The sequence below is a fragment of the Thunnus maccoyii genome, chromosome 9 (genome assembly GCF_910596095.1).
Source record: "Thunnus maccoyii chromosome 9, fThuMac1.1, whole genome shotgun sequence".
Lineage (NCBI taxonomy): Eukaryota > Metazoa > Chordata > Actinopteri > Scombriformes > Scombridae > Thunnus > Thunnus maccoyii.
The window spans coordinates 12,225,229-12,248,014 of NC_056541.1; the positions used below are offsets into that span (position 1 = coordinate 12,225,229).

At 38.4% G+C, this 22,786-nt stretch overlaps 4 protein-coding genes across 9 annotated transcripts in view; 3 read left to right on the plus strand and 1 right to left on the minus strand.

The window, feature by feature from the left end:
* vdac3 (voltage-dependent anion channel 3) overlaps positions 1-6,709 on the minus strand; it is a 9,422-nt gene extending 2,713 nt beyond the window's left edge. Inside the window, exons 1-7 of one of the 3 annotated variants that reach the window (XM_042420919.1) lie at positions 6,591-6,706; positions 3,673-3,791; positions 1,684-1,755; positions 1,401-1,450; positions 901-903; positions 249-401; positions 41-93 (exon numbers count right to left, since the gene is read on the minus strand). In XM_042420919.1, coding sequence (XP_042276853.1) covers positions 41-93; positions 249-401; positions 901-903; positions 1,401-1,450; positions 1,684-1,755; positions 3,673-3,787 — 446 coding nt within the window. In that variant the 5' untranslated portion in view covers positions 3,788-3,791; positions 6,591-6,706. Of the gene's footprint in view, positions 1-40; positions 94-248; positions 402-900; positions 904-1,400; positions 1,451-1,683; positions 1,756-3,672; positions 3,792-6,590 lie in introns of all 3 variants that reach the window. The other 2 variants (XM_042420921.1, XM_042420920.1) reach the window with 2 other exon arrangements.
* A 617-nt stretch (positions 6,710-7,326) lies between these two features.
* On the plus strand, positions 7,327-12,089 carry enkd1 (enkurin domain containing 1). Of its 3 annotated transcripts, none has more exons than XM_042420917.1 (9): positions 7,327-7,670; positions 7,855-7,969; positions 9,096-9,186; positions 9,996-10,220; positions 10,437-10,609; positions 10,694-10,849; positions 11,055-11,197; positions 11,348-11,484; positions 11,616-12,089. In XM_042420917.1, the coding sequence occupies exons 2-9, from the start codon at positions 7,880-7,882 to the stop codon at positions 11,774-11,776; spliced, it is 1,176 nt and encodes a 391-aa protein (XP_042276851.1). In that variant the 5' UTR covers positions 7,327-7,670; positions 7,855-7,879; the 3' UTR covers positions 11,777-12,089. The 3 variants fall into 3 exon arrangements, with proteins under 3 accessions (XP_042276851.1, XP_042276852.1, XP_042276850.1); XM_042420918.1 differs by having other exon boundaries at positions 7,327-7,520; XM_042420916.1 differs by having other exon boundaries at positions 7,327-7,969.
* Positions 12,090-12,478: 389 nt separating this feature from the next.
* On the plus strand, positions 12,479-19,361 carry polb (polymerase (DNA directed), beta). Its single transcript, XM_042420996.1, has 14 exons — positions 12,479-12,705; positions 13,948-14,005; positions 14,772-14,838; positions 15,890-15,964; positions 16,084-16,142; positions 16,364-16,413; positions 16,602-16,653; positions 16,744-16,798; positions 16,885-16,957; positions 17,053-17,123; positions 17,214-17,300; positions 17,443-17,510; positions 17,825-17,964; positions 18,105-19,361. The coding sequence occupies exons 1-14, from the start codon at positions 12,645-12,647 to the stop codon at positions 18,197-18,199; spliced, it is 1,011 nt and encodes a 336-aa protein (XP_042276930.1). The 5' UTR covers positions 12,479-12,644; the 3' UTR covers positions 18,200-19,361.
* A 986-nt stretch (positions 19,362-20,347) lies between these two features.
* On the plus strand, positions 20,348-22,746 carry dynll1 (dynein, light chain, LC8-type 1). Of its 2 annotated transcripts, none has more exons than XM_042420999.1 (3): positions 20,348-20,453; positions 21,227-21,365; positions 22,360-22,746. In XM_042420999.1, the coding sequence occupies exons 2-3, from the start codon at positions 21,234-21,236 to the stop codon at positions 22,495-22,497; spliced, it is 270 nt and encodes an 89-aa protein (XP_042276933.1). In that variant the 5' UTR covers positions 20,348-20,453; positions 21,227-21,233; the 3' UTR covers positions 22,498-22,746. The 2 variants fall into 2 exon arrangements, with proteins under 2 accessions (XP_042276933.1, XP_042276932.1); XM_042420998.1 differs by having other exon boundaries at positions 20,352-20,457.
* Positions 22,747-22,786: the final 40 nt, after the last annotated feature.

Genomic DNA, 22,786 nt, shown 5'->3' on the forward strand with positions numbered 1-22,786 from the left:
CCCATTGAAAGCTACTTATTATAAACAGGATTGCTCTTACCCGGTGTTGGGCACAAATGACGTGACCAAGCCAAGCTTCAAACCTTTAGCCAGCTACAGACAAGAAGAAATGGAGACACAAAACATAAGCTAAGCTAATGTATATCTTTAAAGCTGTTTCAGGCGAGTAAAGTAAAATCACATGTTATGTTATGTCATATGTCATAAGTACTCAATGTTATTTTTATAATGAATGATAATTATGTTACCTGGTCTTCCATGGTGACTTCTGTGGTGAGAGTGTTGTCTGTGTTCCATTTCTGGTTGAAATTGAGACCCAGGTCCTTCACTTTATACTTGGTCTCCAGGTGGCCTCCTGACTTCCCTGTGTCTGTGTTGTTGGAGCCGGAGGTGGAGAACTCCTGCAGGATAAAAAAGGGATGGCGTAATGATGGGGGAGATGGAGATGGAGGTGGAAAATGAGATGGGCAGGGAAGCAGAAAGGCACGTGGGCCACATCAGAGCTCAGCTATAGACACTAGAGGCAAAGATGGTGTGAAAGCATTCATTCCCTGCTCCTCCTCTGCCACACAATCCTTAACAGGTTTGTATGGCTTGTTATCTTTTTTACTCGCTCATCTGAGAATGAGAAGATGAAGAGATGAGTTGGAAAGTGAAAATATAGGAAGGACTTGTGAGGGAGAGGTGGGTTGTGAGTGTGTCTTAGTGCTGTTATGGCGGCAGCAGCTGTGGCTAGCCGTGCCACTTTAGACAAGCTACTGCTGCGAAGGAAACTCTTGGCGGAAAGCCTGCACACATCATCTGCACACAAACGCAACTGGTATCACTGGCTTACCCTGCAGTGCACCTGTGTTTAATCTTTACATACGCACACACACACACACTCTCTCTCTCGCTTACCATCTGACAGGAACGTCCAAAGAAGAAGCAGAAAAAAGAGAAAAGAGAGAAAGTTGGTGAGAACCACAGAGTTTACAGTACATGCGGCAATTTATCCGTTCACTGGGAAAAAACGAAAGGCAGCGCCAAAGAAAGTGGAAACCTGGGAATTTGGTTTTGTGGAATGTGCTCATTTTGGTTTCACCATGGCAACATGTTTATAGCTACCAAGACACAGCATGTCTGGAGCTAACTAAACACTCAGTGAAATGCAGCACTTTATTCCCATCATGATACAACTTGCCGCCTAAAGGAGGAGAGGATGAAACTTGCTGGACAGACAGTGTTACTCTGCTGACTCGGGCTGTTAGACTGATGTCTACTACATGTCAGGCTGCAAACACGCTCTAATATGGCTTGCTGCAAGGCCGTGAGTCAGCCATTTGGTCTACACTGCAGAGTGCTACGAGAGGACATGAATCAAACACATCAGGCTGACATGAGATGACAGCAGTACTTACAACACCGCTCTGGGACTTGGTCTTTACATCCAGCTTCAGAACTCCGTAGCCTGGGGAGAAAGGAAATTGAGGAAGTTTAAAAAAAAAAAAAAGGTGAAATAATAACATATCTTTGTGCTGCACAGCGTGACTCTGAAACAGCTGCAACAAAAATAAACATTTAAAATGACACAAAGAAAACATGTCCTCTAATATCAGTACTGTATCAACACAGCTTCTGACCAAACAGTTACGATGAAACAACAAGTGTTTATATGAACATTAATAGAATTTGTAGACTTACCATAGCCCTTATTGAAGATGTCTTTGGCAGATTTTCCCAGGTCTGAGTATGCAGGAGGGACGGCCATTGTGCCTGAGGGGAAACAGACAGGCACGTGAAGTTTCCACAGTTGATTCACAATAGTGAAGCCTTCATACATACACACGCTTACATACACATGCATAGTTAAAGGGATACTCCAGCAATTTAGCAATGCACCTCCACAAAGTTGGGGGATTCACAACAGACAAGGGGCAAAATCAAGTTTTTTGGTCCTAGTATGGGTCATGTTCCAAAAACCCTACATTTAGACCCAAGTAAAGGCCCAAATCTTTCATATTCCTCCAGTTTATATAACAGATTTCATGTTAAAAAGCCCATACTTTTCTTAGGCTCCCTCCAGAGCAACAGAAAATATTATAAGTACTATACGTTTTTTTTTCTGGATTACACCCTCCTATGAGGAGCGAGCTGATCTTCACATTTAAAGTCCCTTCTCCACTCAAAAATGTATTTTGATTATTGTTACTTCACTTGGATGTTTGGGCTTCACTGTGCAGACTTCAAAACTATAAGCCTGTTTTCACCTTTATCTACTGAAGAGGTTGGGCCTTTGAGCAGGATTTGTGTCACCACAACTCGTTTGGAGCCAATCATGGTTGATTATGCAACTTACACAAGTGTGATGTGGAAACTTGAAACCTCCAGTGTACAAACACTGGCAACGGACTTAACAATGAAAGAGGAAAAACCTTTTGTCCAGCAGTTAAACTTTTCAAATATACAAAATTTGCATATTCATCAAGTCTGGATTTTTAAATGAGGGAGAAGGAATAGATGGAATTTTAAGGTTTCTAATGGAGTAAAAAAACAAACAAACATATTAAACACATTATTTTTCTAAGCAGAGTATTTTTTATGTATCTCACAACATGTCTAGAAGGGATCTTTAAAATCGGAGGAGTGCCCCTTTAAATCAAAATGCTACAACTAAAGCTGCAAACAAATACAAGCCGAACTGCTCTTGTGCACATGAAGCTCTGCACCTTTGTGGTAGCAACACGTAAGTGCTGTATTCATTCGCTCACACATTAAGCAGCACGGGTAGCACTTTCCACTAAATATTTACTTGCAAAAAGAGTCAGTAAACATAGCTGGGAGACCCTCGCCATCTGGAGGAGGCCTGTCTAGGTGCTGGTGATATACAGCTTCACTCCTCCCCCTCCGTCTTCCATGTGAACCCTATTGATTGCCTGGCAGCAGTCCATTAGCAAGCAAAGGAGGCTGTTAAACTAATGGGAGTGATTCTCTACGTGAGAGGGACTAGAAATGTGCAGGAGCAAATATTTTAAAAGACTAACAGAGGAATCTTCTGCATGACTTTCTACTGTGTTTTTAAAATATTAACAACATCCCTGTAATTCTATGCATGTGAGGAAATATTTATCATTTCTATGGTGTGTAAAGAAATAATATGCAAGCAATGGCAGTAGAGCTAACATAAGCAGCAGCAGGTTTGGTTAGTCAGCAACTACCAGTCCTGCAATCCACTGCACTGCACCGGGCTTCAGACAGTCATCAGGGTCCCCTGAGTCAGTGTGTGTGTGTGTGTGTGTGTGTGTGTGCATAATCCAGTGTGTGTGTAAAGATATTTTTGACAAGGTGACTTTGCAGGAGCATTTAGAATATCCTGCATTCGCTTACAATGTAAAACTGGTTTAATGTCTTACTACTGACTGTTTCTGTTCTACTGCTCCCCTAAATGTTAATCTCACACGTCACATTTTTTTCTGCAAAGGATGGAGAGGGTTTTAGCCGCCTCTATCTGCTAATGCATTTGTGTTTGAGTCAGTGCAGACAATCAAAATGATGTCACTGGAATCAAACACGATGGAATAGACAAAAGGGTAAAGATGATCTTGGAATCTTTTTGAACAAGATTAATGTCAATCCAGGGACCCTGATGATGCGTCATCTGTCTCTACACATACACACACATCCCCCACTCACCATGTCCCTTGGGTACGTGGTGCTGACATGTCACACATTGGTCTTTGTTCTCTGCCTGCTTGTCTTTTCCTGTCTTGTCCTGATGCACCACACTCTCCACTTTATTCTCTGCCATGTCTCTTCAGATGAAGGGAAATGCAAGGAGGGACAATAGAAAACTTTGGCAAAGTAGTCCTGCACTGTTTTTACCAACAACAGCACAATATGTGGGCTTGTTCTGTAGCTGCTGTGAATATAAGCGTGTTCCTTTAGCATGCAGTCGTAGCTGGCGTCTTTTCTATTCAGAAAACTGGCCAACTATTGCATCACATTGTACAGTATGTGCATAAGCCAATAGATGATGAACGCATGTACTTTGTGCACAACATGCGAACAAGATAAGGTCTGTGTACAGAACCTGTGTGGCACTGAGAGATGGCATTTTTATCAGACAAAGAGCGCTGATTAGATGGAAGATTGCTACAAAACGATGATCTGGTACAATGTACACATAATACGAGAGCACAGATAACATAGCACCTTATATTGGATAAGGGTCTGCCCAGACATAACTTCAAGAGCACTTTTAAAAAGCCTATGAGGAGTCATTCATCTCTCTCACGTCACCTATAAGCCAGAGGAGCAGAGCTCTATATGTAATCTGTCTCCATATTTGCCCTTTGCACATTCAGATGTGGTGTGGTGCTTATGACAGCCATATTCCTCACGTACAAACACCTGTCCATACGTTATAAAATGTGTCAAAGGGTCCTGTCTGTCTCTGTGTTTTGCATTTCTCAAACTCTGCATGCCAGCTGACTTGCATTTTGCTGACTGCGCACAATTCCTGGACTGTCTTTGTCACTTCACCTTCTCAACACTCCTCACCTCCGTCACCGCACAGGCCATTTTTGACCCTTTCCCTCCTGGCCTTCATCCCTCAGTCGCAACATTCGGCTCTAAATTTAGCCCCAGTGAACCTGACACTACAACACATGTGACTAGGATTTCAAAATGGGTCCTCCTTCAGGTTCAGCCTATTAAAGCCCCCATAAAAATGAATGTAGGCTGTATCTGTCCTCATTGTACCTCCATGTTGTATGTATATACAGTCACACTCCAACTGCCTCTTGTCCAAATAATTCTGTTCAGCTGCAACCAGATGACGGCCTTGGCCGAGCTCAAAGGTCAAAATGAGACCAATAAACAACAGAAACATGTGAAAGGAAAACCCCCACACAAACAAGATGGTGGGTGCAGCTGTTGACAATCAAACACATACAAATAGTATCTTAACAAATACAAATCTATGTATTTTTCCAAAAAATGTATGTGTTGGTACAGTTTTATGTGTTTGTAGTAATTTACTTTTAAAACATTATCACTTGCGAACAAATAAGTAGTTTTGTGAAGGGAGTCCTGAAGAACATATAGTATTTTGTGACGATTTCAACCCATACATTAGAGACCTGGCACTAATATTCAGGTACAGCTGTTAAAAATATGTTTTATATACACAGGAAAATCAGTTTAAATTGCCAATTTTTCAGTTATAATCATAATCATAATGAGCAAATGTACTGCTTACTTAAAAACTGTTACATTTTATATATATAACTGGTGAAAAGCAACCAACTTCTTGTATTTTTTAAAAGGGAAACCTGTGTGTTACTGTGGGCGTTTTTACTTGAAAACTGTCTAATAGATTATGAAAATGTGTGAATTGTTTGTCTTAGACACTAATTAACAGATTGTGAACCAAAAAAAAGAAAACTATAAAACTGTGTAAACAGGCAGTTACCAAACTGTGGTCAAACCCTCTGATAACGTGAAACCAAGACAAGTGTGTGTGTGGCATATAACGGGAGGAATGTGTGAGTGTGAGATAAGGTCAAGTGCAGTCAAGTTACACTAAGACAATTTCTAGTTTGAATGTAAAGTGCAATGTTGGTGACGTATTTACTCCACAGTCACTTTCAGTAGACTTGAAGGTGTATAATGACAACAGTTAGACTGCTGTTGTCGGTACACACCTGTTATTGTACTGTATTATTATTAATTTAATTTTTCACCTCCAAATGAGGTTAATAAATCCACACACAGTCCTGATTTCAGAACTTTGGATAGCGATCATCCACAGACCACAATCTCCCATTAATAAACATTTAAAAAGTTAAAATAACAAAGGTTTCACTTATTATTCCAAGCTGACCTTGATGTTTTGTTTATATAATAAATATTCACAGTGTAGGTCACTACTGCTCTGTTTATAACAGCTACTCTGCGCTACAGATTGTGTAATTACATAGGAAGGAGAGTGCGTAAAGGTAGCAGTGCCAAAAGATAACAGGCCTCATGTTATGTGGCTGCTCATGGACATTGTGCTTTTACAGATGAAACGTTTAACAAGATTTCACGTCTCCATGTCCCATAAGCACAAATGAGTGTTTTTTATTTGCCAGATGCGTCCACCTCTGGTTTCCATTGTTCGTGCGTCAGCGAGATGTCTGTTGTGCACCTGCTTACAAACACTGCAAACCCTGACATTTTAAAACACACATACTCTGTATTTTTCATCTATTACATTCTGGATGCTGCCCTGCAAAGATAAAATATTCCACTTTTACAGAGAATAACACCCTCCTCATGCGCCACAGCTATCAGTACTCGCAAACACGTTTTACCCAGTAGACAGATCAATTTAGAGGCAATTTACGTAAGTTGTGAATTTCAGTGAACTGATGGGATGCACAGGCCTAAACTGGCATCAAAACCCTGGCACACCCGCTTGCTGCACTGCCACCCCCTTTATGTGTGACTCATGCCTCACTGACAGTCAAAACGCTCCTGTCAACAGCTAAGAGAAACATGCAGTTAAATCGACATTAAACCATAACTTTTTTGAAAGTAGGATTTTGTAAAAGTGCGTTATTTCCTACCTGTATTTATGGGGCGGAGCGTACAGAGTTTCTGTGCGCTGGTCGCTGCAGCGGGACACCGTGAAGGAGAAAGCAGACGGACACACTGAGCAGGCGCGAGTCAGACCTCCGGCCGAGGGCGGGGCCGTTGTGCAATTGACATTGAGGAAGAAACTTACGACTCGTAAATGTTTTACACATGTTTACCACATGTTTACCGCTATGTGAGCACTCATGTGAAGAAGATCCACTCATGCTCAGGAAGTGTTGTCAGTTGAGGATAGGCCAAAATGTCTGACAGTATCACCCCAATGTTTCTATGATATTCATGGAAAATAGGGTTTATAGTTGTATTATTGTATAAACTATAAGCTACCCCAGGTGTATGCTGTCAACTACGTTTTGTTTTTTTCCCCCAAAAAAATCGTCACTAAAAATTAAAGCTGGTTTAAATGTGTCTAAGGCTACTAAAGACAATTCAAGTCTGGTTATTTTAAATTGCACTGCAACAACTCAAAAATACTTTCTTTTTTTAAAATTAATTATATGATCCATTTTTATACATAATAGCCGTGGTAGTGGGGAGCATACTGTTGTTATGAAAGTACTGCACTTGTTTTGGTGTAATAAGACTCTTGCACCACTCGGGGGCAATGACCGCTAGCTGATGACCAGTCCTTTGTTGAGCCCTTTAACTGAACTGTCAGGCAAACGTTAATCTCATATTGTGGGAGATGTACCGATCCAGCACAGTCTAATGATCTATTGGCTATGTTTGAATTTAATAGTGTCAGAAAAGAGTTAAAATGTGGGTCTGACAGTCCTAGTGAATGACGCAGGGGTTTAAAGGGTTGAAATCAGCCTGCGAGGCAAAACTCAGGGGATATCCGTAGGAATACAACAGAAATTTACCTGCTAGAACTCGTAGTTTTCCAAAAGACAACAACACAGGTGAACAGGCTCGGGACTGAGAAGCTATTAGCGTTAAATGATGGTGTCAGCTATAATATTATCATTGTTATCGCATTACTATTATTATTACTGCTACTGTAATCCAAGCTCTGCTATCTACTATCTACTGCGCCACAGCCGAACATAACTGTAAAGTATCTAACCGTAACACACCATTTGTGGGCTGTCGCTTGTAGTCTGTCGCTGTGTGTGTTTTTCTTACATCTAATAAAACTTTAACTGCTTATCAGTTAAATGATTTGTATGAATTTCTGTCAAATTTTGCGAGACGTCGCAGTCTGTATTTGGGGAAGTTTTCTTCTATCTGATCTAGGTCTTTGTGCGGCGGCTCCGTTACCATGGAGACGAGTATTGAAACAAGCGTTGATCCGAGCGTCATCAGTCTGCGTGGACAAAATCCTCAACTGATAAACAAGACCATATTAAAGGTAGTTAAACGATTTATGTTTCTTTGTTTCTTTGTTTGTTCCGTGAAGTTAAACTGGTTGTAGTTGTTTGCTAAGCTACTGTAATTAATTGTGTTGTTTACAGAGGATTCACGCAACGTCGAATGAGCCTGTGTTGATTAGCCAACTTTACAACACGCTATATTACAATAGCTAAAAATGATCAAAAATGTAGATGGATAACGTTAGCAAGCAATGTAACGTACATATTCATAAGAATGACTCATTCATTCATTCATTCAATGATTTTATTTGAGTTATAACGCCCTTGTTACTCGGCAGCCACGCATACAGACTACTGAACCTAAACTCAAAGCAACTGCACTGGTACATAGTCAGAAACAGTCTGTGGGGTTTGGTTTACTCAATGACTTGTATTTTGTTAGAAAAATGCAATAAGCTATTGCACCCCCTGCAGGCAAATCAGTAATTATATATTATACATATTTATTTATTGGGACCATGTACAGTGTTAAGCAAAATGTTACCATTTGATGTACTGTACCAGAGTTAGCTTAAAGCTAATTATTATCTTGCTTAAAGATCCCCTCCAGACATGTTGTAAAATACTCTTCTTTGAATAATAATCTGTGTCTGATGTGGTTTTTCCACAAAAAAGTTCAATTATGCATCTGCTCTTTCTCCTTCTTTAAGAATTCCAGAATCTATAAAAATGCAAATATATTTAATATCATAAGTTTAACTGCTGGATACATGATGTCCTTTACTTCACTGTGAAATCAGTTCTCAGTGTTTGTGCAGTGGAGGCTTCAAGTTTCCACATCACACCTGTGTAAATTGCATACTGGACCAGGATTGGCTTCTAAACTAGTTGTGATGTCACAAATCATGATTGAAGGCCCACCTCTTAATATTTTTCAATGAGCACAGAGAAACTTTCCTCTTTCAGCAGATGAATGTAAAAACAGCCTCTAAGTGTCAAACTCTGCACAGTGAAGCTTAAACATCCAACTGTAGGAACAAGAAGAAAATCATATTTTTGAGTGGACGGGGGCTTCAACTTTAAAGCCAATGTTCAGTTTATCACTGTGTCAAGTTCTACCTTTGATTGTGTGTGTTTGCTGATATTATTACTGTTGATTTACAGCTTCCGATGTGCGAGGGGCCTTCATCAATATCCGGGCCGATCCCCCCAGATCCTTCTCTGTTTCCTCAGTACTACAAACGACCTGCTTCAGGTTAGATACAGTCAGATGTTCTATTAAATTAAAATCCCCCTTTAAACACAATTTACTCTGTGTCATTTCAGTAACATTTGACAGTAAATATCAGCCTGTCTTTATGCAGTTCAGCTTAATCAGACAGTTGTTCAGTTTAATGGAAATAACATGTAAATTCTACTTTTTGGGCACTTTTTTTTCTTTAAACTTGCATGAATACAATTAGTATCCATTTCAGAGTGCATTACGCAGGTGATTCATAAAGGAAACACCTTCTGAACAACTTTATTGGTACATTATCAGCCAAAGGCAGAGTAATTAAGAGTAAAAACAAATGTATTTAAAGCAAAAAAGTGATTAGATATACTATTATGTGCTAAATCTGAAAACAGTACTCAACCTTGGCTGCTATGGCATTGTTGGAAGATGTTGCTCATGATTATGAGCTGTGTGTCCAAGTTGCTTTTGTCTCCCATAAAATGTTTTGTTTGGTTTGTGTTTTACTGCTGTATTTAATAGGACATGTTAGAACCATATCATATCATCATATTAGTATCAAAGTTCTGCTTATTTGTGGTGAAATTATTAAGCCAGTCAGAGTTTATATCGTGTTTAATCGTATGGATTTTTATTGTAAACTAACCTTTTCAAACAATAGCATTGCTATGGGAAATTATTTTAAGGATACGTTAAAGTGTAAATCCTTCACCACTTTTATAAATTAGTCCTAGATACATCACATCTATGGAATTGCTTTTAACATGCTTTGTGAATGTGTTTGAAATAAATGTTAGGCTGAAGTGAACTCATTTTCTTTCTTCTTCCAGCTCGTGGTCGTTTAGAGGGAAACCAGGATGGGACTTTGACCCTGCTCTCAGGGCCGCTCGCTCCAGATCCTGTGTTGTACCCTGGCTGCTACAGTGCTCGTACCCCAGCACATCCTCCACGTGTCAGCCCTAACGCCACCCATATTCTGGAACGAGCACAGAGAGGAGTTGTGGGGGAATTACTCAAACTAGACGGGGTCTCTATCACACAAGTTCCCAGACAGAGTAAGTGCATTTGATGTTTTCAGGTCTGTAAATTTGTGCTATTCAAAAAAAGAGCTGTCCAGTTTGGTGTTGAATGCAGGTGTCAGTGTGTATTATTACTCCTAGTTTTTCTATTTCTGATTAATAGCAAGTGTGAATAAATGTTTGGATGACCACAGTGAAAATATTGAAAATTAATAAGTAATTTAGACAACCTTTTTGACCCTTGGCCCTCAGAACAGCGAGTACATGACTTTGGTAAAGAGAATGTGCGACGGCTCCGAGAAATCCAGAAACGCTGCAAAGAGCAGGAGGCTGAACGAGCACAGTCCCGTCCTGCTCCAGTCAAAGCTCTTTGGACCGCCTCCAAATACCAGAACGTCCCATCCAGGGTCATGGCCCAGCTACAGGTAACAAGCATGTCTGCGGAAAATGGAAGTCCTTGAGTTATGTACATTTCCTCCAGACCAGTTTTAATCCAGTCTTTCATGCAGGTTTCCAGCCCATCTGTTAAACCACAGTGTCAAAACTTTCTGAGGGGTCACTCAAACAGCGGATCTCCGCCCTCACAAAGACCACACTCAAAAGCTTCTCCTGTGACTATGCAACGCCCCGACTCTGGTGCCTCTACAGAGGACCAGAACTTGCAAGTAAGAATAGCCAATAAATGTGTACTTATTGATTTATAGTATAGTATATTGATTATACCATTTGTCTGTCAAAGAAGTTGTTAAGAGTAGGGTTTGCAACTCTTGTCTGTTGCCCAAAAATGTTTTATTAAACAAATAACATGAATATGCATCTGCAAGATTTGCTGTTTGTTTCAATTCTTTGTGTTGCTATATGTGGATACAGTTACAGATTAAAGGCCAGATGATAGACTTCATAAAATATAATGCACGGGCTGCAGGAAAGACTCAGCTGCATCGGTCCCAGTCCCTTACAAACCTCAAAGATAAGCCGGTGCCCAGTGCAGTCAAAGGACAGGTGCCGCAGTAGTGAGTATTCTTACACCATATCTTACCTTAATTATAATCAACTTAAAAGTAGTCTGTTTGGTAGAAACACACAATTTTTCACCACAGGTTTATTTTGACATACTTTCAGTGTTCTTTTCTGTTCTCTCATTGACACTTAAACACTCACAGTCTTAAGGAAAGGAAGGAGCAGTGGCGTAAAGAGGAAGAGGAGAGGAGGAGGAATGCACCTGATCCTGCCACTCCAGCTGGTCACACCTTGATGCCTGAGAGTGAAAGACAGGAAACACTGCAGTCCCTCAAAGAGAGTACGCCTCTGTTGCTCTTTATCTCTGCTATTGTATTCATAATGGCAACATTTACTTAAATATTTTATATTTACAGTGAATATTTGGCTTTCTAATACTGTTGTTGCTGGGGTTTTTTTCTTTCTCCTTAGCCCATCGCTCCCTGGTGACAGAGCTGCTGTCGCTCCCGCTCAAAGCCGACAACCTGAGTTTTCGCTCACGTCGGGCTCATCTTGATTGCAGGCTTTCTGAAATCGAGGAGGCCATTAAAATATTTTCCAGGGACAAAGTTTACATAAAAATTAATTCCTAACACACGAGGAGGAAAATAAGGAGATGGTCCTGTAACTCCACTTGCTGAATTGAGCATGCTTTTCATTTTGTTGTTACATTATGTCACATAACACTGAACCTTGAAACATAGCTCATTATGTAAGAGTTGTGAGTAGAGCTGAAACGATTAATCAATTAGTTGTCAACTATTAAATTAATTGCCAACTATTTTGATAATCGATTAATCGTGGTTTTTTTCTGCTTTTATCGAACATCACAAACATACAGACATTCAGCAGCTTAATAGAAAATATGCATTCTTATGTAATTAAAAATATCATTGTTCTCTCGTTCTCTGCCTCTTGTCTATTTATGTTTCTTTTTTATGATTAACTACCATAAGGATCCAGCACCCAGTCTTCAAGATCTAATTGGGAAGTGAGCAAGTTGTGTCTCATTTTCTACTTATGTTTAAAAAATAATGAAAAAATACGAAATATTTAAAATAAATAAAAGTAATATTTAATTATTATAAGATCCTTACAACATAATCAAATAATATCTAAAAAATAATAGGTAAACAATAATAATGAAGGACAACATAAAGTTTATCAGGGGACACGGAAAATAACTTGATAATACATCAACGTAGGTACACTTTTCATGTACAAATTAAAGTCAACCTGAGCTGATGGGATGACGTCATTCATATTTTGGGTCATTTGTGACGTAGAACGCACGCTCCTCCCCCTACGTTTTACGTCTGTCGGTCATTGTTCAGCTTGAGCTAGCTTGCTAATGTGCTAGTGAGAAGCTAGCTAAGACTACAAAGACTTGTTAACTTTTCATTCATGCATAAAAGATAGTTGGAAGTTCCAACGGATATTTGATCATTTAGAAACTCAACAATGAGCAAGAGGAAAGCGCCGCAGGAATCCCTCAATGAGGGAATAACAGACTTTCTTGTCGGTACGTGAAGAGAAGTCATACGGTTGAGCTTAGCTAACATTAGCTAGCGTGACATTCGTGTTGTTGTTTTGAATAATAATAATAACGCTAAAACAGCTTTGCATAAATTGTTTATATTTGTATATATATTTATATACTCGGATGCTGTTCTTTCTCGCATTTGTTGTCTGGGTTTATTAGAAGTAAAATATTGGTTTCTAGGACGCTGATAGTCACTGTCATGTCATTTAAATGCCTCCTCCTGCCTTTAGCTGAGTTGGCAGATCCTGTAATAGTGGCAATAAAGCAGTGGTGGAAGAAGTATTCAGATCCTTTACTTCAGTAAAAATGCCGCTATGCAAAAATACTCCCTTACAAGTAAAAGTCCCGCATGAAAAATCCTACTTAAATAAAAGTACATAAGTATTAGCAGCAAAATGTAGTTAAAGTATTGCAGTAAAAGTATTGGTTTGGCCCCTTTGATTGATATATTATTATATATGACATCATTATATTATTAATACTGAAGCATCAGGGTATAAGCAGCATGTTACTGTTATAGCTGCTGGAGGTGGAGCTAGTTTGAACTACTTAATATACAGTTAGCTACTTCAGTTCAGTGATTCTCAACCTAGGTGTCAGGCCCCTCCAAAGGGTCACAAGATAAATCTGAGGGGTCGTGAGATGATTAATGGGAGAGGAAAGAAGAAAAAACAAAGTTCTGATACACAAATCTGCTTTTGGTTTTTGGACTTTTTCTCTAATCTTTGATTTTTGGTGAAAAATTGGATCATTTGAACATTTATTGAAATGAAACCATGTGAGAAGTTTAGAGGGAAAAATCACTATTTGGTGGAGCTGTTAACAACTCACAGAGAACTGAAATGTGACCCTGACTACACACTGCTTTTTGTAAGATGTCAAAAGCCAAAAAGGTTGGAAACTTCTGGTTTCATCTTTAACAATGTGTTGTATTTTAAAAGCTTGTTATATTATCTATTGTGTCAAATCTTCATCTGAAAAGTAACCAAAGCTGTCAAGTAAATGTAGTGGAGTAGAAAATACAATATTGTATTGAAATGTAGTGGAGTTGAAGTATTAAGTAGCATCAAATGGAAATACTCAAATAAAGTACAAGTACCTCAAAATTGTACTTAAGGACAGTACTTCAGTAAATGTACTTTGTTACTTTCCTCTGCTGTAATAAACAACAGGAGTATGAGGGAAATAGGGAGTCATGCAATGTTTTATTTTTGTTTCCAGAGCTGGCCAATTATGAGAAGAATGTCAACAGGGCAATTCACAAGTACAATGCTTACAGGTAAGTTCTGAAGCCTCAGCAGCAGTGAGGTGTTCATATATCAGCATGTAGTGACAGATATATTGCTGTTGAAATATAACAGATTCAGTGGTCATTTGCATAGAAAACAGACACTCAGTTAGCAATTTAGTAGGTACACCCAGGTAATACAACAGCTCTGCAATAAATCATGATTGAAACTGTTTTGGAGAGGTGTTGATTAGCTTTATGGTTATTTTGAAGGGTGTAGTTTGAGGTGCTGATGACTTGTACTTTGTTATATTTTGTCCACCCCTTTTATATCAATGAGGGTAGACTAAATATTAAACACCTATAACGCAGTACTCCTCAAGTATGTTTACTAGGGCTGCAACTAACAATTATTTTCACTATCAATTAATCTGTTAATTATTTAATTTGATTAATCGATTAGTTGTTTGGTTTATAAGATGTCAGAAAATGGTGGAAAATGTTGATCACGCCCAAGATGACGTCCTCAGATGTCTTCCTCTGTCCCGAACAGCAGTCTACAACCCAAAGATATTCAGTTTACTGTCATAGACTAAAGAAACAAGAAAAGGTCCACATTTGAGAATTTCTTAAGAATGACTCCAAATGACTAATCGATTATCAAAATAGTTGGCAACTAATCGATTAATCGACTAATCGTTGCAGCTCTAGTGTTTATCATTATTTCACCTTCTTGTACCTAGAATTCAGCAGAATTTTGTTTTTATTGGCACATTGTTTTGCCATTACAAAACGTTTCTCCTGTGCTTGTCACCAGGAAAGCAGCATCTACCATTTCCAAGTACCCTAACAAGATTAAAAATGGTGAAGAGGCCAAGAAACTGGTATGTGCTTCATGTAGCTGCCTTCATAAATAATATGTTGGTGCATTTTGACTGAAATGCACAAAAAATATATATAGTGACAGTTGTCCAGAGGTTTAATGAAATTTAGTGTTGCAAGCACTTATTGTCACATGGCAAAGCAGTGCACTGAACTGCAGTAAATATATTCTTGTGAAGCTAATAATGTTTAATAGTTATTGGCGTATGAGTCAGTATATCACCCGGTACATTTTTCAGCATAACGTTTTGATATTGAACGGTTTCTTTGTGTTCTTGGCTCCAGTCATTTTCTTTTCTTTCACCCTGTGATTATTATCTCTTTCATGGAAGGCAGCTGAAAGCCAGTCATTGTATCCGCAGTTTAGCCAATACAATATATTATATTATATTATATTAAATTAATAAATATCAAATATAGACCATTTAAATGTGATGCATCAGCAGGATATTCTTTTATCTTTAAATGGCTCCAGTGACATGACACAGAACCACCATCACAGTATTGTGTCCCACAAGTGGGAAAAGTCAGCAATGTTAATTTCCCTGAAAATAGGTGTGTTCAAATCTTTTTAAATTTACAAAATGTACTAGTAACTATTGATCAAGACTATCGTCATCAGAAGTAAATTATGATGTGTATGTAGATGGATCTATTGATAAAATGATGATTGCTTAATTTCCTACTATACAGTAATAACATAATTTTGTTGGCATGTCCACACCTGTTTTTTTTCTTGTTGACATCTCAGATTCATCATGTACTGTAGTTATATTTTTAAATTTCCTCAGTGTCACCGAGACCAATGACTTGATCCTAACTGCTTTTGTTGATTAATTAGAGCATAACGATGCCTGGAAACTGGAAATGACTCCATCATTATTTGTCCTCTGTACCACCGATGTGTTCATGTTGCTGTGTGCTGTTGTGTGTTATGTGATGCCCTCTGCTGTAGCCTAAAAATGTCTGTCAGCAGCCACCCTGCACATCTTACATAATCGTTGCACATTGTAATGTTTGGCGCCCTCATGTTGGTTTTTCACATTTCAACAGGATGGCGTTGGAGCTAAAATAGCTGAAAAGATTGATGAGTTCTTACAAACCGGCAAGCTACGGAAGCTGGAAAAAGTGAGTCTTGGGGTGTGGGAAAACATATTTCATGCTTCACTTTATAAATACAAGATTAATAATAGCTTAAATGTAACACACTAATCAGACTGATGCGCTACTTTTATATTTTCTTTTAGATTCGAAATGATGACACCAGCTCTTCAATCAATTTCCTCACTAGAGTCACTGGAATTGGGTACGTCTTAAGTGTTACTAATCTAAATTAAAAACCTTCTGAATGTTGTGTACACACATTCACAGTTAAGTGCGTCATAAGTTATTAAAATGCACTGGCTGACCAGTTCAACGGCCACTTCAGAGGCAGAGAGGAATGTTTTGAGATTTATTTATCCATGTAGATTTTACTGCTTGTGCTTCATGTAATAAACACTCAAATCTCTTGGGTCTTGACTTTAGCCCTGCTGCTGCCAGGAAGTTTTTTGAAGAAGGGGTGAAGACATTAGAAGGTTTGTTAAGCAGATGACTCACAAAATGTTGTTTAAACTTGTTCTTGGTCTGTAGGCTTTCATATTTTATCCTACATACACTATATTGCAGGCTCAATAAATGTTGTGCCCCATGTAGTTTTGGTACTGGGGTATTTGGGATTTCAAATGATCTTTGTGTTCTTTGTTGTTATTGTTTTATTTTTTAGATTTGAAAAAGATTGAGCACAAGCTAAACCATCATCAACAGATTGGACTCAGGTGAGTTTGGCTAAATGCTAAAAAGTTTGTAACTATCCTTAAGACTTCTTGTATTTAGCTGTGTTTAATGGATCATTTTACTGCTTTCAGGTATTTTGAGGAATTTGAGAAAAGGATTCCACGAGCTGAAATGGAACAGATGGAGGTGATCAAACATTTAGATTTGTTTGTTGTCATCAAATTAGTTTTATTTCAAGTTTTCTTACACTGTGTACTCATGTCCTCGTTTAGACTCTTATTATTGAAGAGTTGAAGAAGATCGATACAGACTATATTGGAACAATCTGTGGAAGTTACAGGAGAGGTAAAGCTTCACCTCATCACTATTAATTTTCAGTTCATGATAGCAGTTCAAACTCTGGTAATCATAATATTGTTTCACATGTTCATCATTTCCAGGTGCAGCATCCAGTGGTGATATTGATATTTTGCTGACCCACCCAAACTACACCTCTCAGACTGAGAAACAAGTAAGACTCTTTTCCTCTTTAGCTCAGTTATCATACTATGAATTTTACTTTTTTTACAATTAAGTTAGCTCCATTCATCTTCTTTTCCAGCCCAAACTCCTCCACGCCGTGGTCGACCATTTGGAGTCCATTGGGTTTGTGACCGACACTCTGTCCAAAGGAGACACCAAGTTCATGGTGAGGCCGCTGTTTACTTCCTCCCATGTGCTCTGCTGCATGTGTTTGATGTTGTGATCAGTAACACAGTTAGTACAGTAACTGTACCCAACCCATATAGCGCATGACTGTGATTACGATGTGCTGGATCTTGTTTTTCTAGGGAGTCTGCCAACTGCAACAGAGTGATGAAGATGAGGAGGAATACCTTCACAGGCGTATTGATATTAGGTGCCATTTTTTTATATTGCTTTTAACATTTATATTGTAGGCATTCAGCAGATACTGTTGTGCAGAGCAACATGGGCTGAGTTAATGGAAAAAGATTCATTTTGTTGCTAAAGAATCCTTAGTTAAGATATCTGACTGTTTTCCATCATTTTGTTTGTTAAGGGGATTAAATATGGGATCTTTCAGTTAAAATGTTGTCTTTACCTACTACAGTAGCCAGGAGGTCCATTTGGATGTACCGTAAATACAGTAAAAAGGCAACCTCCTGTATAAATCGCTCTGCTCTCTAACTGCTCTTTGATCATTGCTTCAAGGTTAATTCCCAAGGACCAGTACTACTGTGGCGTGTTGTACTTCACTGGAAGTGATATCTTCAATAAAAACATGAGAACTCACGCTCTGGAGAAGGGCTTCACTCTTAATGAGTACACCATACGACCACTTGGGGTCACTGGTGAGTGTCAGTTAAATATATAAAATTTGAACTTCTGAACTCTTCCCAGGCCCTGTGTGACTCCTATCATGAGTCAATAACCAATGATTAATGCTTTCGGCTTTTAATGTCAGTTATTTTTCTGTATGGCTCTGTTGTAGGTATGGCTGGGGAGCCTCTGTTGGTGGATAGCGAGAGAGACATCTTTGAGTACATCCAGTACAGGTACAGGGAGCCAAAGGACCGCAGCGAGTGAAGCACATCACAGCTTTCAGTTACATCAGCTTCACTCCAAACAAGACTTTAAGCATGTTTACAAATGTGTGTACTCGTGTGGCACTCATTAATATACTATTCGACTGTGTTATTGGAAAAAAAAAAAACTATGAAAGTAATTTTAACTGTAGTTCTGGACATTTTTTTCTGTCTTAAGTTAAACTATTATTATGCTCGCCATCTGTGACATTTTAAACATACATATGCACAGAAATGATCTCTGGTTCATTTTTCCATTGTCAAGTTTCTTTGTGAAGGTTTTGGGGCTCATTTTTAAAAAGCTTTTAAAGTTTTTAAATCATGTTCAACAGTACATTTTACCTCTCGCACTACTTTTTAATTTATATACGACAAAACTATGGCATCCCTTTACCACAGTCTACAGACGAGCAGTGTTGATGTGGCCTGGCTTCTGTTACAGTTACTCCCATTATGTTTGTTGCCAATGTTTTGCAGATGTTTTTCAGGAAAATTGTTTTTCTTAACAATGGCGCCCTTAAACACAAACAGCGTGATGCAAAGGTGTGCTAATGTGTTGATGTTAAACATTTTGACAACACAGCAGAATAAACGTTTTCCTCCTTGACTGTGTAAATTTAAAGTGTGTGACTTTTAAACCAGAAATATTTCTGATCAAGTTTGGGCAAGTTAATGAATTTGTGGTTGTACTGTTGTTAAATTCAAGTGGATAACAAGGCTGATGCAAACAGTGTCTAAGGTTGAAAGACTTGACAGTCTTTTTACGGCAGCTTCTGATTATGTACATCCAATTTGTGGACAAAATCCTTATCATTTTCGGGAGACAAATGAGAATATACATTTTCCTTAGTTATTGATAATGTGTGAATATGACTGTTATGCTGGTAGTCTTGATGAATCTATTGTATTTGGTTTTGTGAAAATGATTGTGTGTGTTTGTTAGGTCAGAAAATTACTGTATCTTCAGGGAAGCCATAAGGGAATCGCTCTGAAAAGCAGCAGATACAATAACAAAGTCAGATAACTGTGAAGGAAATGCTACAGTATATTTTGGTGATACAGATTTCAATCTGTAACAAAAAATTTGAATATTAGGCTTAGGAAGTTCATACAGTTATGTATGTGGATGGTTGTGAATAAAGAATTTTAATAATGCTTTTTAATCATTCTTGGTCTCCTGCTCATTGATGGGAAATGGTGGGAATTGCAGAAACAAATTTTACTTGCATATAACTGAGATGAATTGATGAAAAAATTGTATTACTACTTATTGTATTAGTACAAGTATTCACTTAACACATTTTCAGTATCTATTTTTCTAGTGTATGAAGTCATGATACACACCCTTCTCATGAAAATGGGTGCTCAGTAACGTACATTATATTGTAGCAGCATAAGAAAAATGTGCTCAGAGAAAACATGTTTTTGTTTGTTCTTACAGTATAATTTTAGAGCATTACATTTGGCAAAATGCCAAGTATTATTGCCAAAAACTGGTGCTAACCAATAGTCAATATCAATGATTGGGATAAGTCCAGATCAGTCTACCTAACAGTGTCCACAATATCAGTGGGCATTTGTCATATCTCTACAACAAAATACCAAGCATCAATCAACAGATAACTAAATCACTGTCAATTTCTCTCATTGCCACAATATCTTTTTTCCATGTTATAACAACATATGAAAGTTTTTTCTTAACTACATATGGTCTTATTATGATGAGATAAAATAATAACTGTAAGAAGTAAAGTTATATACGAAAAATGTTTCTTGTAACGCTGGTATGTCATCATTTCTTGTACAAAAAATAGTTTCCGTACTGTATTTTTGTTTTTGTATCTATATTAACAAAATATAAGTCACAACGGGTTGGAAAGGGGATAATAAATAAAAAATAAAATATGTATGCTTGATGGTGTGTAGGGAAAAAATAATCATCCATGACATTTATTATTTCACGGTGCTATCGCCAGTGAGGCATGGGAAAGTTATTTACAACCGTTGCCACGGTAACGATAGTGTCGCAAGGCATGATGGTTCGAAATAAAATGCAGGGAGAAACACCAGAAAGATAGGCTCGAATCAGCCAATAACAGAGCCGTGTCCGTTAATATCAGCCAATAGGAAGACGTCAAGGCAGCAGTCTCTAACCGCTACACACCCACATTAGTTTTGTGTCAACCACTTCGCGGGAGTTGTCACTACAGGAGCGGTCGTCTCTTTAAAACTAGACGAACAGTATACGGAGACTAGTAGGTAAATTTAAGAATTTCGCATGCAGCAAATTATAAGAATGTTCATTTATTTTATTTGAATGTTTTTAACATTTCTGCCTACAGTCAGACTGTTTTTTTTCCTTTTGAGGGATGAATGAACAGTTAGTTATCGAGCTGTAATCAACCGCTCATCCATCGCTGAATATGCATGTGGCGAGATGTTGCTAGCAAAGCCTTTCTCTTTCTATTAAATCCCAACGTTACTTCAGTTAACGTCAAGTCTTGGTTATGCCAAACGTTAACTCTATTATCAAGAGAATCGGGTGTTTATTTTTGGTATACTGCACGTTTAGGCAAATAAAGCATACGTTTAACTGCTGTCTAAGGTTTTGGTACGTTATTTTGCAGCGATGTGCTTTCATTTTGCAGCCTCACATTTCACAGGATTTTAGTGGATAAATTTTAGACGATAATCTTAAATGTCTTTGCGTATCCATAGAAACTACGCAGAGCGCGCATCCAGTGAGCTTGCCGCTGATGGAAGTTGTTATGCAACACAAGTAGAAATGGCTAGTTCAAATATTATGTGTCAGTTATTATATAATGGATACTCCGTCACTAACTAGCTGTTTTTCTCCCTCTTTACTGGTTGGTGAGACCTTTTTTTGTGTTCTCCATACAATACCGTTAAAGTCAATCGATGATGAGCGCTGTTTGGATGCTCAGGGTCTCCAGTCGATTGTGTGTATGTGTGTGTGTCAATGCGCTTGTGAAGATGATGAATCCTCCGCTGTGTTTTGGTTTCCCAGGGCAACCATGTCTGACAGAAAGGCAGTGATCAAAAATGCTGACATGTCGGAGGACATGCAGCAGGACGCCGTGGAGTGTGCCACACAGGCCCTGGAGAAGTATAACATCGAGAAAGACATCGCTGCATACATCAAAAAGGTAAAAAATAAAAACACCTCTGACGCATCCCAACATCCTCAATAGGTTCCCTCAGTGCAACTTTGTCCTACAGGTTTCTAAGCAGAAAACGTAGTTTTTGGACAAAATTGACGTGCTTTTCCACAGCAGTGATGTAAAGCTATTTTTGCACTCTGACCAACCATCCTGTGCATCATCCATGTTACCCGCCCAGCCTGGTATTCGCAATTGTCTCCACTCTTCCTGAGGAAACCGGTTCCTCTTGGACCTACTGTCCTGCAGAGGCCACATGGCAACTCTGTCTGCATGGTGACATTCCTACTCACCGTAGAGAGGAAAACACCCTGAAAACATGATGTTTACAGCTATTTTCCCATATTTGGCAAATTAAGTGTTAATTGTAAAATTGTCATTATGATAAGATAGTGTTTTACCTAGAAGTCAAATATGATCATTATCAAATAGCCAGAGGCATTCACTGTTCATTTAGCTGAACTATAAAAAATAGCTAGAAAATTGTCTCTCTTAACTGTAATGTAGCGGTTAAGATTTAAATGGACAATATATGGTCTAGTCTAGTCATTATGTCAATTTATCAACCAGCTCAAGCTTCGTTTGTACCTCTAAAATTCCTCTTAATATGACACACACTACTTTTTCTCAGTAACATTATTGAGAATGGTAGGAAAACATTTTGGGTGCAACATTTAGTGATTTCATGCTATATTGAGTCAACGCCAAGAAGAGTACTGTGGTCTGAGGAGGAACATGAGCTGTGATGGCCTGTCAAGTAAAAGCGAACATTGTTCATTTCACTCCAACAATAATGATTTGAAGCCATCGACACCATAAATGATGGGATGCTCTTTAAACACATAATGTACAGTGTGCTTGTTACACTATATGCTTCATCTATATACTTCATTAAACTGTATGTTTCCTTATATTTATAACATATTTCTGATCCCATTTCTCCACATATTTCATGAGAACAATGTGTCTTTGTCCCACTCAGGAGTTTGACAAGAAATATAACCCGACCTGGCACTGCATCGTTGGGAGGAACTTTGGCAGCTACGTGACTCATGAGACCAAGCATTTCATCTACTTCTACTTGGGTCAGGTGGCCATTCTGCTGTTTAAGTCCGGCTGAGACGAGAAAGGCTTTTTCTCGATACAGCTGACCATACATACAGTACTGACTGACTCGACAAAGGCACTTATCATTCCTTGGCAAGGGGCCGCTGCCTTTTTCTGTGCTGCTTTCTACTTTCTGTTTTTGAGGATTAACAAAAAAACAAAAAAAAAAAACCGTGGCCATGTAAAAGAGATGAAACACTTGTATTTATTTTTGTCTTGTTACGTTAGACATGTCATTTTTTAATTAAAGCGTTGCTGTCAAGCTGTCTGGGTCCAATGTTTGGTGTGGTTATTTCATTATA

Bases quoted from the DNA above. Each gene is read 5' to 3' on its own strand.
- enkd1 (XM_042420916.1), top strand. From the start codon at position 7,880: ATGGAGACGAGTATTGAAACAAGCGTTGATCCGAGCGTCATCAGTCTG. The intron at 9,187-9,995 runs GTTAGATACAGT...TTCTTCTTCCAG, and splicing joins CTACAAACGACCTGCTTCAG to CTCGTGGTCGTTTAGAGGGA. The intron at 10,850-11,054 runs GTAAGAATAGCC...ATGTGGATACAG, and splicing joins CAGAGGACCAGAACTTGCAA to TTACAGATTAAAGGCCAGAT.
- polb (XM_042420996.1), top strand. From the start codon at position 12,645: ATGAGCAAGAGGAAAGCGCCGCAGGAATCCCTCAATGAGGGAATAACA. The intron at 12,706-13,947 runs GTACGTGAAGAG...TTTTGTTTCCAG, and splicing joins AATAACAGACTTTCTTGTCG to AGCTGGCCAATTATGAGAAG. The intron at 16,143-16,363 runs GTACGTCTTAAG...TCTTGACTTTAG, and splicing joins ACTAGAGTCACTGGAATTGG to CCCTGCTGCTGCCAGGAAGT.
- dynll1 (XM_042420999.1), top strand. From the start codon at position 21,234: ATGTCTGACAGAAAGGCAGTGATCAAAAATGCTGACATGTCGGAGGAC. The intron at 21,366-22,359 runs GTAAAAAATAAA...TGTCCCACTCAG, and splicing joins TCGCTGCATACATCAAAAAG to GAGTTTGACAAGAAATATAA.